General features: G+C 41.2%; 1 protein-coding gene across 1 annotated transcript in view; it reads right to left on the reverse strand.

Annotated features, from left to right (window-relative positions):
- uggt2 (UDP-glucose glycoprotein glucosyltransferase 2) overlaps positions 1-16,312 on the reverse strand; it is a 40,952-nt gene that overhangs the window by 12,050 nt on the left and 12,590 nt on the right. Inside the window, exons 19-33 of the mRNA XM_034213367.1 lie at positions 15,699-15,822; positions 15,496-15,594; positions 14,639-14,733; positions 12,637-12,843; positions 9,781-9,912; positions 9,067-9,200; positions 8,611-8,706; positions 8,299-8,401; positions 7,416-7,495; positions 5,579-5,768; positions 5,293-5,451; positions 5,017-5,102; positions 2,784-2,868; positions 2,521-2,603; positions 2,184-2,207 (exon numbers count right to left, since the gene is read on the reverse strand). Of these exons, the coding sequence (XP_034069258.1) occupies positions 2,184-2,207; positions 2,521-2,603; positions 2,784-2,868; positions 5,017-5,102; positions 5,293-5,451; positions 5,579-5,768; positions 7,416-7,495; positions 8,299-8,401; positions 8,611-8,706; positions 9,067-9,200; positions 9,781-9,912; positions 12,637-12,843; positions 14,639-14,733; positions 15,496-15,594; positions 15,699-15,822 (1,697 nt within the window). The remainder of the gene's footprint in view (positions 1-2,183; positions 2,208-2,520; positions 2,604-2,783; positions 2,869-5,016; positions 5,103-5,292; positions 5,452-5,578; positions 5,769-7,415; positions 7,496-8,298; positions 8,402-8,610; positions 8,707-9,066; positions 9,201-9,780; positions 9,913-12,636; positions 12,844-14,638; positions 14,734-15,495; positions 15,595-15,698; positions 15,823-16,312) is intronic.

Here is a 16,312-nt window from a genome sequence, read left to right on the forward strand (position 1 = left end):
TGTTCTATCAATGACAAAACAATGATTTCATTGTGTGGGTCACCTGTAAAACAAACATAATTGTGTTGGATGGTTTTCAGTGTGTTTTTTGCTCATCTTTTATCTAATGACTGCTTTATTTAGTCATCATTTCCAAACCTCCCCTGGATGTTAAGTAGGACTGATGAGGACTTTATTGTTATATTCTCCAGAGCAATGTGTCGACATGTGGTTTAAGTTTAATACAATTCACTGGCACTAAAGAAGACGCTATGCCTCCTGGAACAAGCTAATTCAACCTATTACTTAACCTTTTAATGTTAAAAGTATTATCATTACTCAAATTCAGCCATACCATGGGAAATGGTCTTAAGATTACATTCAATTATAAATCTATTCATCCATCTCACTACTTCCAGCTCTTTTCCCCTTGGTCATGGCAGAGGCAGGTTATAAAGTGTATTCCAAATTAGGTTCTGGAGCTCCTAAAAGCAAATGCTAAGGCCAGGAGGGATCTGTAATCCCTTCACTTTGTTCGGTTTCCGCCCGGGGTTGCCCTCCCAGATGGACAAGCCCAGAATACCTTTACAGAAAGCTTCCCGATCAGACAGCAGAACCAAGAATGCTCTTAATGTATTGCTGAAATCACAGCTCTATTTGCAATAACACAGGGACCAAAGGCTAGTATCGCCCAACCATGCTTGATGTTCCCAGATAACCTGGATAAACATGGTCAAAGACCTTCCAATACCCTTAAATAACAATAAGAATCACTGTACTACCAATACCTCTACAGCAGCGGTTCCCAACCTGTGGGCCGTGGCCCCCTAGTGGTCCGCGAAGACATTGCAAGTGGGCCGCCAAATAATTTGCAAAACCTTATGATTTGTGTGGAAAACATCATAAAGTTTTTTTATTTTAACCTCTTTTCCTTTCTTTTTCTTGATCCTCCTTAGCAACGGCCATTACAGTCCTTGACAGTGGTCTGCACTACTGGATTAACGTGTCACATGTTCTGAATTGACCAATCAGAACTTTACTTAGCCTCCGTATTGTTTATGGTTGAATGTGGGCCGCAAACATTTTTGTTGTGTGTTCCTGAGTTGAAAAACGTTGGGAACCGCTGCTCTACAGTATGACGGTAAACATACACGGCTAGTCCGCAGTCACATGTTCAGAATGTAGTCTGCACTGTTCCTACTGAATGTGAGGTTTCATCTGAGTCCCAGCACCTTGGCATTACGAGGGAGTTCATTCCTTTGCAAGCATAAATGGTCTCTATTGGTATATCTCTGCCTAAGTAAAGGTCTTCTTTCATAGTGAAGGTGAATGCATACTGAGGCCAAGTTCACACTACATGACTTCATTGTTCACACTACACAACTGGCTGTCTTTGTATATGTCCATGTGGTTTTCACATTACATGAGCATCGTCTTTCGCCCCGCTGACTTCACTAAAACACACAGGAGGCATGACAGTAAATAACTGGTTCAATGCTCATGCTTTTGAATGTTTCCACACATCTTTACTCTTAACCAATTACCCTGCGTGTGCAACATAACTTTGGTCTGTGTTTAAAGGCTACAGGCGTCCCCTCCTGCAGGTTTACCCTTATTTCAGGGACAGTGCACATTAATAGACGTTGCTGTAAATGTGGCCGTTTCAACCAAGAGGCGATATTTCATCTGTCACAAGTCCTGCGCTCTTATTGGCTGGCTAACTGCTCATGACAGGGTCAGATATTTAGCTTTCTAGGAAACGTCTGCTATCTTTGAGCAGTTCACAAATAGAACATACGAACACCACTCTGATGGCTTTTGTCGGTGAGCTCTAGAAACGTTTGTCAGGGAGAAAATCGAGGCTAAAGTGAGGTGTGAAAACTAGTTTAACTGTTTCCGTCAGCAACCAATTACAGCTGATGTTTACTCAAGGAGTAAAGTTAAATTGTTCATACTCTTAGACATGGACATAAAGCAGGATACACCATTTCATTTAGTGCTGTTGATATTCTGAAAATGACCACATTGATAAATGAATGAATGCAAAAGAGCACATGAAAATGAAACATCCTATTTAAACACAGCTTTACATTATAATTTCTCATAAAAACATTCTCTCTCATTACAAACAGTTACCAATAACTGCATGCTAATGAATATGAGGAAGCTTTAAGTGTTAAATGGTTTGCAACAACACTGCCTACCTTTTTTCAAAAGTGCTCCAAACACTTCACACAGCAGGCATTAAGTGAGGAGACAGGATCACACAGTTAGGAAGTGTTGGGGAAAACACACAAATGCACGCACACACATACCTACAGAAGCACATATTCTTTGCAAGACTAGATCTTACAGCATAATATTGCAGTCTGGATCGAGGGGAGGAATTAGATCTCCTGAAACCACAAGGTATAATTGACAAACAGAAGGAACATCAGCAGACCCACAAATCAATGAGCTCACAGTGGTTACTGCCAGTCGGCTGAGGGAGAGTTTTTAAAGCAACCAAATGTAAGATGTGTGTGAGAATCGATTACACACCTTGCTATGGAGTCCCATATGCCTTTACTTTCACTGTTTTCACTCAAAAGATCTTCATTGATCTTCTCTGCCTTTTTCTGTACCTATAATGTGAAAGGAGACACACAACAATCATTGCATCAGTGATTTTATTATAAACGGCTTAAATTCATCCCGATATCCTCAATGTGTGACCAGCTGGAGCCTTTTACTGCACGCTTCATAATGCCCGGTGCTACTAGAAATCTAACGTACTCTATAAAAAGGTCTGAAAAAACACTCACTCGGACTTTGATGATCTTACTGTGGAAACTGTTCAGCACAACAAGGACATCACCAGCATCTGCAGGGGAATCCGTTCCATCGTGCCTGAAAAAGCGGACAAAGAGAGAAAAATCATTACTCACTTAAGATTGGAAATCAAAGAATGAGGAAATCGAGATAACAGATCTGCAGTTAGTAAGAATAACAGAGGGAAGGCCGCATCTTTATTCAAACTTAACAGACCGAATCTATCATCAACAAATCTATCAGCAGTCAAAATAACATGATTTTAAAATAATAGCAATTCCAAAAAATGATAAAATGTGTGTTTTTGGACACATTAAAGTGCGAAACCGTTTGATTTTGATATGGTTATACTAATATAGTATATTTTATGATATACATATTCATTGTGATATAATAATGAACTAATGTGAAGCTTTTATCACAAACTTTAAACTTGACAGTAGTAAAAAAGTGGACACTAAAAGTCTAGGGACAAAATACAATGACACAATATAGAGCAAGGTCATTATTGTTATTACATATAAAGTGTCTGTATCAGCATCACCTTGTAGTTTAAGAAGTTAATAAAGCAACTCAACCAATCAGTCTGACTTGATTCCATGTTTTCCAGTGACGGAGATTGGTTTGCATGTTTTACCCATAGCAACAGTGAAAGAAAAGTGTAGTGCATGAGCTCCTTTCATTAGGGAGACAACAGCAGATAATGGACATGATGCAACTAACCGACAGTGAGAGCATGCACTGAAGGAAGATAATGGGACATCTGCCAGGGTCACACTCTGATCATATTCATTGTCCTCCATCATCATTTAGAATCACCTCACCAGTATTTTATCCATCACTACTTCCCAGCCACATACTGGCAGACTTAATGAGAAACTCTGTTCTGTATTGATTGTATAACACTTGCCTTTCACTGTAATTGTTTTAAGACAGATGTGTCCAGTGGATAATGTGTTTTGGCAGGCAGGATCTGCATGGTGAAACACCAGAGAGCAAACTTCAGGAAGAGATGAGCAAAAGGCTACGATGCACAGCGAGCCATTACGACTCCAGTGCTTACTAAAGGCAAAAAGCTAACCTTATCACTATGATAAATGCCCCCTCCTCATTGGGCCCAAAGTGCTGCTTGTGTTTTGCCTCCTCTGCTGTCACTGATGCAACTCAGCCTTTAGGGCTTGTGTTAGAAAGCGCCAGAGATCAATCTGTATCCCTGCTCTGAGGAGAGGAGAGCGGGCCATCTCATTCATCGCTGTCAGGGCAAGACGCAGTGGCAGCGCGGGGTAGAACAGCAAAACCCAGGCTCGGAGAATGGAGAGCACAGACGCTCCCACTAGACTCTGATCGGCCACCTAACCAGAGCAGAGTGCCGCTAACCACAAGAATAATGACACTGCCAAGGTGAAAAATGACATCACCTCTTAGCTTCACCTGGAGTATTGGGGTATAAATCTTGGTTGTCCGATATGATTCCAGAGGAACCGAGGGCTGTATGTGTCCTAAATCTTGTGTGAGGATAGCCAGACAGGACAATATGTGTGATTGTAGGGACATCTCGTGCAGGAAGCAGCACAGCTGAGTATGCAGACTGGATTCAGGGTTCTTGATTATGAGGGATTATCATGTAATGCAGAATTTATATTATGAGCTATTAGTTCCTTAAAAAAATTAAAAATAATTTGGCTTTGGTCAATTTGACTTTTTTCTCAATTAGTAGTCCAGAATTAAAAGAATACATGGATGTTTTTTTGTATTCTGTTCAAAAAGCATCAAAGCACAATATTGTTTTTATTTGTCCGGGGAAATTAGACAACGCCAACACGCTGTGTCTAGTATATGCAGCCTTTGACACCTACGCCGTCCTAACTGAAAGGTTAGCTGTCTGGCATGGCAGGTGACCAGCTGAATCATCCCTCCACTTTGTCTTCTCTTTAATAGCATGCCTCTCCTCCTACCTGTCTGTCTCCGCTCTGTAGCGAGCAGAACTCCCTGCACTCATCAAAACCTTCAGCTGCTACACTGTCAGCAGCTCTCTATGTTACCATAGCGATGGGCTTCATAGCTACCGGCATGAAATGGAGAGGTAGCTGAAAACAACCTTCATGCTGTGCTACTTATGAAGCAGCCTGATTAGTATCATTACCTAATATATTTTATGTGTTTAATATATAGTATATCAATATCTGTAAGGAAGAGATAGGAATTGAAAGTGGTGTGAATACTCACATGAGAACCTGATAAATATCCTCTGATCTCCCTTGACGTAATCTCAGGGTCCAGGCACCAGGACTGGCTTTCAGCTGGAAATATCCCTGTTGTAGTTAAAACAGCAGAGGCTCGAGTAATTAGTGTAAGCATTAAACTCACACTTGTTTTCACAGTTTCTGTTCCAAACTTACTACGGTGATTAACTACTATGATAGCCCTTTCATAAACAATATCCAACACAGTGCAAGGAAACTGTCTTGGTAACTTTAGCTTTGAGTAGAGAAAGCTCCTGACCAGGTTAGCCATGACAATAGTGTCATACATGATGGGGTCTCGACTCGTGCCCAGGGTGAACTGCAGTCCGCGGGGGGGCTGGCCGGTCGACAAGTCAAAGCAGTGGCCCTCCAGCAAGAGGTGCTCCAGCTCGTACTCTGCTGTCACCATCCCGCTCACCTGGAGCCAAACAAGAAAGTACAGAAGAGAAAAAACAACAGGGGATGATTAATAGAATGCACCACGGCCCGAATTAAGAGGTGAGAACGATTAGACTGCTGCTAACAATGACTGGGGAGCGGGATACCTCCTGCAGGAGGATGTTGTCCAAGTCGTAGGGACTGCGGACAGCCTGCACCATCCAGCTCTCCGGTGTTATCATATTGAGAGTGAGGAGGGGGGATTCTGGGAGATCCAGGAAGCGGGCAACTGGTCCTGGAGACACTGTGTCGTTGGCCAAGAAATTCACATCAGACTCCAAGACAAAGCGGTAAAAGCTGTGAAAACAGACAACCATAGATTCAAATATAAGTGTTGGTATTGCAGATTAATGCAAATTAACATAATATATCACAGTAGAGTGGAAAATTGAAAGACATCAAATCATGGATATCCTCCAGGACTTTTTTCTGAGTCAACAATTCCATCCAACAAACACACAGTACACCTCAGAAACCATTACAATGATGACATATAGTGCAATCGTCTCTTTTCTAGGACAGGAGGGATAGGCTCTTTTGTGACAGCCATGTCTATACAATCCCCTACAAGTTAGGAATCTAATACTTGTACTGCCAGTGTGCCTGCTTGGCCAATAACAGGAATATGTGCGGGTGGTGTGTGTACCAGAAATGTTCTTTTCCTTCGTTATTACTCAGAGTTGTCACCGAGGCTAGTTCCGAGCTAATATTAATGCTAATTGCTTTTCTCCAGTATGCCCTCTGACACAGAGAAGTAATAATCAGTGTAAACACCGTAGCAGATGATACACATAACCAATGCTAATTATATTTATTTTGAATTCCTTCTTATTTTTCAAAGGTAAGGCACAACATTTCCTAATCGCAGAAAGATTATCTAAAAGTGATGTATTAGTCACAGCAGCCATGTGTCTGTGGACCGGGGCAGAGTCCTGGCTGCTAGCCCCGCACAGGAGAGTGGTGAGGGGGGTGTTGCTGGTAATAAGGAGAAACCTCGCACACCAGGGAAAACACACAATCTTCATTGGACTGGTTCCAATTTGGATCAATTCTCCAAAAGTCGAAAAGAGATCAGAGATGAGCCCTGTGGTCTGCTGCGGTCGTACCACTATGAGAAGTATACCAGTGAATACAATAAACCCAATCACATCAAGCAGGGAATTCATTTACAGATATCATTATTTTATGACCAGGATCTCCATGACAACATAAAAAAACTGAAAGGATGCGCATTATCCTATTTATTTGTGTCATGTAACAGGTGATCAGATATCTAAGTGGTAGTGTTTTAGGATTCTTGATCAATAGTAATGACTTGTGAATGTGAGGACAGTACTTTAGAAAGCAGAAAGATTATGTTAGGAATAACATTCAAAGTTTAACTTGTGCACTACCAGGCATATTTCACTGAAGACAGGAAGTGTGATGGATCAGGAGTGTTTTAGCAGAAGACAGACAAACTGTAAATTGGCCCTCCAATGTGAGGGTTAACCTCCCGGAAATGTTCTGTCATTTGGTATTAATTAAATGAATTAAAGAAAATGCTCTTACAGGACACCTTATTGATGAATTTAACTTAAATAAATAACTGTTCTAACTATCATTACTAAGGACACAATCCATTATGGAACAAATTAAAGAAGAAAAGACCTAAATAACATAGTGACTAACATTCACTCAGTGGTGTAAATGTTAATGAACTAATTTAAACCTTTAATTGTGTTGTTTTTACTGCATGTCTTGAACACGTAACAATGCAAGCTGTAAGCAATTTGCCCAGGGATGCAAAGGGAGGCCCAAAGCAATAAGGTGGTGTTATTAAGCAGATTGCATCTGTGCAGTATAATCTTACAAAGGGAAGGAGCGAGGCACAGATGCAGCGGACAGAGGATACACAAACAAGCCAAACAGGAAAATGTAATTACTGTTGGAGCAGGAGCTTACCTCTTGAGGGGCATCTCGGACAACTTGTCCCTGCAATTCATAAACACCTGCAGTCTCACATTGACCACTTGACTGAGCACCTGCAGGAGTGACAGAACAAGAGACCCAGTTATAGGAAACAGGATCAGAGGAGAGCCAAGTCCAGCAGAGAGGTGTCAGACACACAATGCCTTTAGCTGAACAAAAAGACTGAAGGCATATTTTAGTTTCACTGACCATTACTCGTACTAAACTGAAATGTAAAGGGTTCTTTAATGTCATGGCACATCACATATTTCACGATACAACAGTGGCCTCGAGCACATTGACCAACCTTCCTTAAAACTAGCCTTAATGCTGATATGCCGTCATCTTCATTTCTCCTGCATACTGCAGTACACTTTTGTGAAGTGTGCGCAGTAAACAACAGCTACTGAATTTGGCTGTCTGTAAAAGCATGGTGAGTCATATTTTCCTATTCAACCAAGTCATTTTCTTCACCACAGCGAGCCTCTTGCAAGATGCAGCAGACAGGGGATGCAGTGAAACTAAGCCTACAACGAAAACAGTTTCTAAGTCATCTTAAATAAGTAAGGATACTTCCTTTAGAAGATAGAGAAAGAATGGGGATTCTATTTTCCGATAAGTTTTGCAGACTCACTAAATGCTTTTGAGCTGTTGAAAGCTTAACTATCTCTGAGCATAGACAATGTGCATTTAAGAGTAAACATGTGGTCATAGCACCAGGTACGGATAGAATGACATAACAATGGTCTGAATCTATTCTTTTGCACCTTGCAAAGCTTTGTGTTTCTGACCCTTCCTTTCAGTGAAAGTGATTTTCAAGTGTCCCTGCTGGATAAGGAATCGGTAGGGAAGACAAATTATCCTCTTTTCAGCTTACAATCAGTAGCGGGGACATCTTCTGTGCCTCCCTAGTGAGGGGGTCAACAATAGCCACAACATCATAGAAGACCTCGTGTTCACGCGGGGAGAGATGGAGCACACTGAGGAGGAGAACAGCACACCAAAGCGGATTCAGCAACACAAGGTTAAACAACCCTTATTCAGCACAACTGCAAATCAAAACATTTGCCAGTTTCTGCACTGCTTGAAATGTTGGCATAGCAATTTTCAAATCTACTATAACAAAAGAAGAGTAAACCCTTCGCTGTGAGACTGCAGAGGCAATAGGACAGTGAACAGAGTTTCCTACCTGTGACTGTCTTTGATGAATTGGACATCCCTCCTGACTTCTCCTTTGGGGGCTGCAGTAAGGAGGGCATCGACTTTCATGACTAAGTCGCTGGCGCTAAGGGAATAAAAGTGTAACAGGGACAGTCCATCATTTATTCACGCTAGGTTTTAGAAGAGTTGTCAAACAGAGCTCACATAATCTGATGCCAAGCTGTTAACAAGGTAGCCTCAAATATATTCAGGCTTCTGTACCTCGACACTGAGAAGCTGATATTGAGTTTATTACAGAACACTTGATACATTTGAAGAGTTACATATGAGAGTGTTGGTGTGGCACAAAGAGAACAAATATCAAAGGTGTCAAGTCACATTATAATTGCCATTTTCGTCCAATAATGCAAGGGCTCAAATGTTGATCGGTGACAGTTAAGACAGATGCAGTTGCCTTCATGCATAAAGACATACAAATACAAACGTACTGCTTGGCTTCAGCCCCATCACTTTCACTTTGTCTTTGACTTTCTCTGCAGAACCACTCAGAGTAATCTTCTGCAGCAACTGGAAGTCCTCCACAGTGAATTCTTCCTGCTCTCCAAATGGACCGAGGATCTAAATGAAGACAATGAGGCAGTCAGAACACCACTTTTACAATTCCTATCCCAGCATGTATTATTAAACACTTGCCAAGGGGAGTTTACATTTAATGCGATTGTAACAGTGTTTTATCCACTTAAAGTCATGCTATTCAGTGATGGTGCCTTTGTTTTCCTCCTTTCTATTTTGGGAGGCTTGCCACTGCAGCAGAGGAATGTGAAATGATATTAATTGTTACAGCCATGGCAGAGGCTGGCCTCTTCATCCGTGGCTGTCAGCCTCACTGCTGCTGAGGCATCAGTCATTAGCTCTGTACACACACACACACACAGTCAGCACATACAGACACTCACACAGACACACACACACGCACAGTGCAGTGTGGGCCACCTGTGACCTTTGAGAAACATTCATGCTGATTTGACAGTACTAAAGAAGCACTCTGAGAACATCCTTAGAGGATCCTGCGCCACTGTACTCAGAAATATTTAACCAACACTTTACCTTACTCTCAAACATATTGTGGTCTGTTCGACTTTTTAGGGAGACATACAGAGATCAATATTTGTGCAATGCTTATTTGAAGCCCACTCACTCTGCCGTTGCTGATCACTGCTCCCTGTCCTGGGCTCAGCTTCAGGACGTCTCGACAAAACAGCTGCTGACTACGAATAAAATCCACTTCCAATGTGTTGAACTTCTTCTCGAAGGCATCGACGTCCATGCCCTAGAGCAGAATAACAAATGTTTGTTTAGAATGTTAGATACATTGATTGCATTGTTGGCTCAGATTTGAATTTGTGATGTGCTGCAAGATCCAATAGACTAGCTCAAGGACCTTTCTCCCTTTACAGCCTGTCCAAAACAACATCCGAGTGATGCATTGGCCTTAGGAGTGATGTATGCGAGGCCAAAATATTATTCACAACATCATTGATGTCTTGCGTCAGCGCACTCACTGCAGTTTCTAAACAAGGACTACTTCAGCCAGGGCTGAGCTGTCAGAAATGCATATGTGTGAAAATGAGATTAATCAATTTGTAATTAATATAACAAACGCTTAATTAAGCCTCTGCCATATTTGTCCATAACAAATTAGGTGTGGGAGTGTGGCTGGTTTGTGGAGTCAGGTTATTAGTTTCTCCCACATCCCTCCTCAGGAGAACAGGTGAAATACCAATAACGTCAGCACAATCCAGTCAGCAAGTCTGTCTGGCAGCCAATAATAAACTCACATCCCTCGACTCTGGGTCTCAACTCACACAGCCACCTCCTACCCATCTTTTCATTGCTATTTCCAGCCTATTCTCTCCCCATTGTTTACGGCTGGTATAATTGAAGGCCAGTTTGTTATGGTTGGTCCCAGATGTAACCTGTGCTGTATGACTTATTCCTGATGGAAGAGATGGGAGCACTCCTGTCAGCTGATTTGTTGATTAGAGCATGAGAATTTGTTTTCTTGTGTGTAAAGCTGTGTGGGTGGATACTGCACACTAGAGCATGGAGAAAAGTAGTGGCTGTAGACTGCTCACAGCGGCAGAGTGATGGTCAGGCTTGGCTGAACACATGTGACTTTACACAGGCCTGAACGGTGAACAGGAGCTCGGCTATTCATCAGGTCCGGAGACCAGGTATCCACCGGCACTTTATATGAAAGACTCAGCATGTGGAGCCCGTCTTGTACTGGCCTTGTGACAGACCAAGTGGAACTGAGTGGCATCCACAGGCTGTGGAGCGTTGTGCGTGCCCTAAATGTATTCTGTTAGCTGATGTTCAGGAGGGGAACGAGAAGATGGGCTCATCAATCACCATTTCCCCTGACTGTGCATTTGAATCAAGAAAGCAGTGGCAGTTGAATCTCTGTTAAGTGGATATATCCAACCTTTGTTTTCCTCATTTTTGTCATTATGCTCATCAATTCTGCTTTAAAAAGGTTATCAATTATCAGTGTCCAATCAAATACTTCCCATTTTGCAGAGATACACCATTCACTTAAAAACATCTAATCAAAAATATTTGATTTCTAATTGTACACACAGTAACACCGGTGTTGTAGTCCTGCATATCTTTTAGGGTTGGATGATACAGCTCTATGTACAATAACTCAATGTGAATGTATTGGCGGTCGGAGCTTACTGTTTATATTTGTGTAGCTATCGCTTTCATATCTCTGGTTGTATTAGTCCGTGACAGGCAATGTTGCAAATCAATGAGCAGGACTGTTTTATGGCGCCATTGGATTTATAGGACTGTGCAGCAATGTGATGAAGTACCTCAGGTACTCTACTTCTCACACTGGTTTATTCTAAAACAGATATTTACATGTGGTTTCGTTTATAAATTGTTTATATATTGTTTATATATTGAATTTCTAGAAAATGAGCTACCAAAAAATATATCAATATGGTAATTTTAAATTGCACGTACAACAGCAGATCTTTATCGCCCACACCACGCCCCTCATATCTATAAATAACGTGATGGTATCTCACTTGTCAAATTGATACATTTTGAGTAGTTTGATTTTTTTCGCCACCTACGCTAAAAGGCCTTCATGTGTTTAACAAAGCAGGTAATTTTCTAAGTCAGCCTCGACCATTAGCATGACAGCATCAGAACATTTCTGTATACCTGTATGACCTAAATAAACATTACAGCATATTGTGGTGGCAGGGATGAGAAATATCTCATTTGCCGATATCCTTCTTACACGAAGAGTGAGAACATTTCAGTCAGGAGGCAGATCACACATGCTCCAAACCCAGCATGGATGTGTCATCTTGGTTATGCTACTTGCTAATAAAGTAAGTTCACACAGGTTAAAATAACACTCCATAATAATTACACCACAATGTGCTCATGTTGCCCAGAATAAATATCTCGGAAAATGTAAGCATAACCTCATAGCAGTGTGATTGTGAATGCGTAGATATGTGTGATCAGACGCCATTCGGAAATGATTTTCAGGGTTTGGCTTTTCTTTTTGTCCAGAAGGTCTTACCAAATTTGAATTACGTTAATACAGATGTATATCAATATAATGAGATATTTCACTCAGACCATTAAAGATTTAGAGTGTTGGTGCCAACAGTATACCATAACAGAACTTTGTTTGATACCTCTGTGATTTTAAAAACATTTTTGTTTTCCGTTACAAAACCTGCTCTCTTTAAAGAGAAGCCACAGGAACTTTGGTAAAATAAAGTCTAAACGTGGTAATGCTTTGATTTAAATTACTAAGTTATTCTTTCCCAAGTAAGAAACTACTTGTGAAATAATAAGAAAACCATTCATAGCTATGAATGTCATGACATTTGATGTAATGGCAAACAATACACAATCTGAACGGATTCCATGTAATTGAAATATATAAGGCACATTAAATATCTGGAATCATATATCTCTGATCTGACGAAACGGAGATAAGTGCATTCCTGAATCAATCCTTTACCTGCGTCAGTAGGTCCTTTATCTTGGACCCCTGTTGGAGGAGCTGGCTGCTCTCGTCTTTCACAAGTTGTTGCACAAACTCTGCAGCAGCCTTGTTCTTCTGGGTGAGGAGAGAGGCCCAGATAGCCCGGTACAGCACGCTGTTATCTTCGCTGGGCTTTGCGCTGGGGTTATCTATCACCCCCACTCGCACTCCAGGGCTGGCCTTCTACACACACACACACACACACACACACACACACACACCACACACACACACACACACACCACACACACACACACACACACATCACACACACACACACACACACACACACACACACACACCACACACACACACACACACACACACACACACACACACACACACACACACACACACACACACACACACACACACACACACACACACACACACACACACACACACACACACACACACACACACACACACACACACACACACACACACACACACACACACACACACACACACAACACACACACACACACCACACACACACACACACACACACACACACACACACACACACACACACACACACACACACACACACACACACACACACAATTCAGAAAAATATCACAGATTCCCTTATTTTCTCAGTCCCCAGGTGTCACTGACTGAGAACTCTGGGAGGAGAGGGGGCTGATTTCTTAAAAGTAACCGTAAAGGCTTCTCCTGGTCTGCTTATTTTATCAGCAAGGAATCTTTTTTCACGATAAAAGAAAAATGCCTTTAAACTTATTTCATCCATAGTGTGTCAACAAGTGAATAGTTCATTGTAGAAGCATCTGTATTGATGACTTTTGAGAGTAATGTATTTTCAAGGAAAATGTCCCTATTTGTAGGTCATAAAGCTCTGCACTAAGCAGTTCACAAAAAATACAAATGCACTTTATCTCTCCTGCTTGTAAGTGAGGTTTAGATGTGCAGTTTTGTCACATCAAAATTGGTGTCAAAGAAGGACCAATGTGAAAAAGGTTATTGATTGAGTTAAATTAGATTAAGGCCTGTAATATATTGTCAAAACTTAATTACAAAAAATGTTTCATTAGTAATGTAAATTGATTTCACTCCAATAATATCAGTATTTATGCTTTCAAACGCACAACAACCGACATATAACACATATGTATGTACGGTGTGTCAATGTGTGACTTCCCAAGTGGTCCCTATTGGAAAGTTAATGATTGGTTGAAAGAATGAGGATCAGCCATGTGTCTTACACCACTCTCGCAATTGTTTTACGCTCAGTGTCCGTAAGAGAATTGCTTCTCAACTTATTCTTCCGATTGTGGACTATTGTGATGTTGTCTACCAAAATGCACATAAATCAGATCTTGCTCTTCTCAACATAGCCTACAATAGACTATGCAGATTTGTTCTTGGTTGTCCTTTTCGTACACATCACTGCACAATGTATAACCAACTTAAATGGCCTTCATTAAGTGTAAGAAGACACACGCATTGGCTTCAGCTGATATTTAAATGCATTTATCTTAACTATCCCCCTTATTTAAAGCAGTATTTTGTACCCTACTCACCAATACATCAAGTTAGACATTCTGTTCAGATTTATTTCTCTGTCCCCTCTGCCTCTATTGGCAGAAGAGCGTTCATTTTCAAAGCCCCAACAGACTGGAATACTTTACCTGCTGCTATTAGATCTCTTGCATCATTGGGTACGTTTAAACATGCATTATCATCTCACTTTCAACTGCTCTGCACTTGTTATTAATGAAACTGTTATTGATGAAACTGATCGGCTCGACTGTCTCTCAAATTGTAATGATTGTATGTATTGCTTCAATTTTACTAAACAGACTGTACGTGGTTTGTCTTGTTTTGCTTTTTGTCTTTTTGTTTATGTATGTCTGTAAGTTCTTGCTATTGTCGGTACCCCCTTGAAAACGAGATGGTGCATCTCAAGGGGTTTATCCCAATAAATAAAATGTCTATATATATATATGATACTCACCATATGTTTTAGAGCATTTAATAACAGTTTTCTTCCTGAGATCTCCTCAAAATCTCCGACTATCCACATGGTCACAGCACTCATCCCGTCCTCATCTAGGGTAAAAGAGAAAAACACAAAGTGTGCGGAAATATAATCATATAATGCAAATAAATGACCTTAGGAAAAGCAGCAGTTAAACAGAAAAAGTGTTTAGCCTCAGGGTTAGGGCAAACAGATCTGTTCAGCATAGATACTGGAAGCTGCTTCTTAGGGTTAGCTCATGATGATGAGAATCCGATAGGAAAGTGAGAGGGGGAATTAGGAATGTTCAGTTTGTTTTGTAGGTGAGAGGGACTGAGGCATGTGGCAGAGAGCTCAGTGTATGAGTGGAGAAGTGTGCCACCTGTCACAGTTATCACCCCCCCCCAGTCAGTGAGTCAGTCAGTCAGTCAGAAAAGCAATCAGCCGATCAGCTAGTCCACAGAGGAAGATGGCAATCAGCCTCCTCATCCTCACTGAGACAGCCACACTGCAGGCCTGAGCAGTGAAATGCAGCTCTGACCGTTTAGTGTCGGCCCACAGCCAGTCAGCAGACCCAGCAATTACCTTACTGGAGGCGCAGCCTGCTTTTACAAAGGTCAATTTCACACGTTCATAGATCAGTAGAGCCGTGAAGGATTACTTCTTGTTCAGATAATGCTTATTTTACAGAAATCAACATGTAAATGAAGAGTGGTTGGTCCACAGAGGAAAGAATTAAGATGCTTGAATTAGTGATTTGGATTGTTGCAAGTCATTGTGGAAATTAAATCACGTGTTTTCATCTGCAAGAGTTAATTAGGAGCCAAGATGTAAAACAAAAAGCAACTTCTTACCGTTATTTGTAAAGTACTTCATTCTCTTGGCCACCACTGCCGTTTTGTCTCTGGAGTCGTAGTATGAAAACATAGTGGTGTCCTCCCATTCATCGACAACTGCAAAGCAAGAAAGTGGAGGAGTTGGGAGTGTTAGGAGGAAATGAGAGGAACCTAGGCATGGAATCAATAATAAATAGTTTAGGATGTTTAGCACAGGTCACCTGGCTTGGCAGTGAAGTCGAGGTATTTCCGGTCAGTGCTTAGAATAAGAGGGTTCATCCTGGGAACCACGTTGGCCTGCTCCATTAGATAGTCCACCACATCTGAGCCCTCAGTCAACTGACCCTGTAGCAAGAGAACATCAATCCATACATTCATACTGGATCTTGCCCGTGCCGTACTTCTAAAAAGTTAACAGTGATGCACGCGTCTGCTAAAGCCGTAATGTTGAGGGCTAGGAAGGAAAACGTATAAACTATAACTGTAAAACTGCAAATTACAATGTTTAAAGATGTACCCAATTATGTTTAGCACACAGGATGAGCTCTGTTTTATTACATATTCTGCAATAGACCTCTCTAATAGAAATTCCTGGCAATAATAATAATAGATTAGATTTGTATAGCGCCTTTCAAGGGACCCAAGGCCGCTTTACATGGTGAACAAACAAACAAACAAAAGGGGCAAATAAATAAGACATATATTACTTGTATGCAAACTATAGACAAACTACTAATGGTGCACTTATCTAGGGTTTCTCTACTTCATTTCACTAATACTGTGTATCATGTTCTATATTTATCTAAATGTTCTACTGCTGGCTCAGAAAGATGTA

Source organism: Gymnodraco acuticeps, unplaced genomic scaffold, assembly GCF_902827175.1.
Source record: "Gymnodraco acuticeps unplaced genomic scaffold, fGymAcu1.1, whole genome shotgun sequence".
Taxonomy (NCBI): Eukaryota; Metazoa; Chordata; class Actinopteri; order Perciformes; family Bathydraconidae; genus Gymnodraco; species Gymnodraco acuticeps.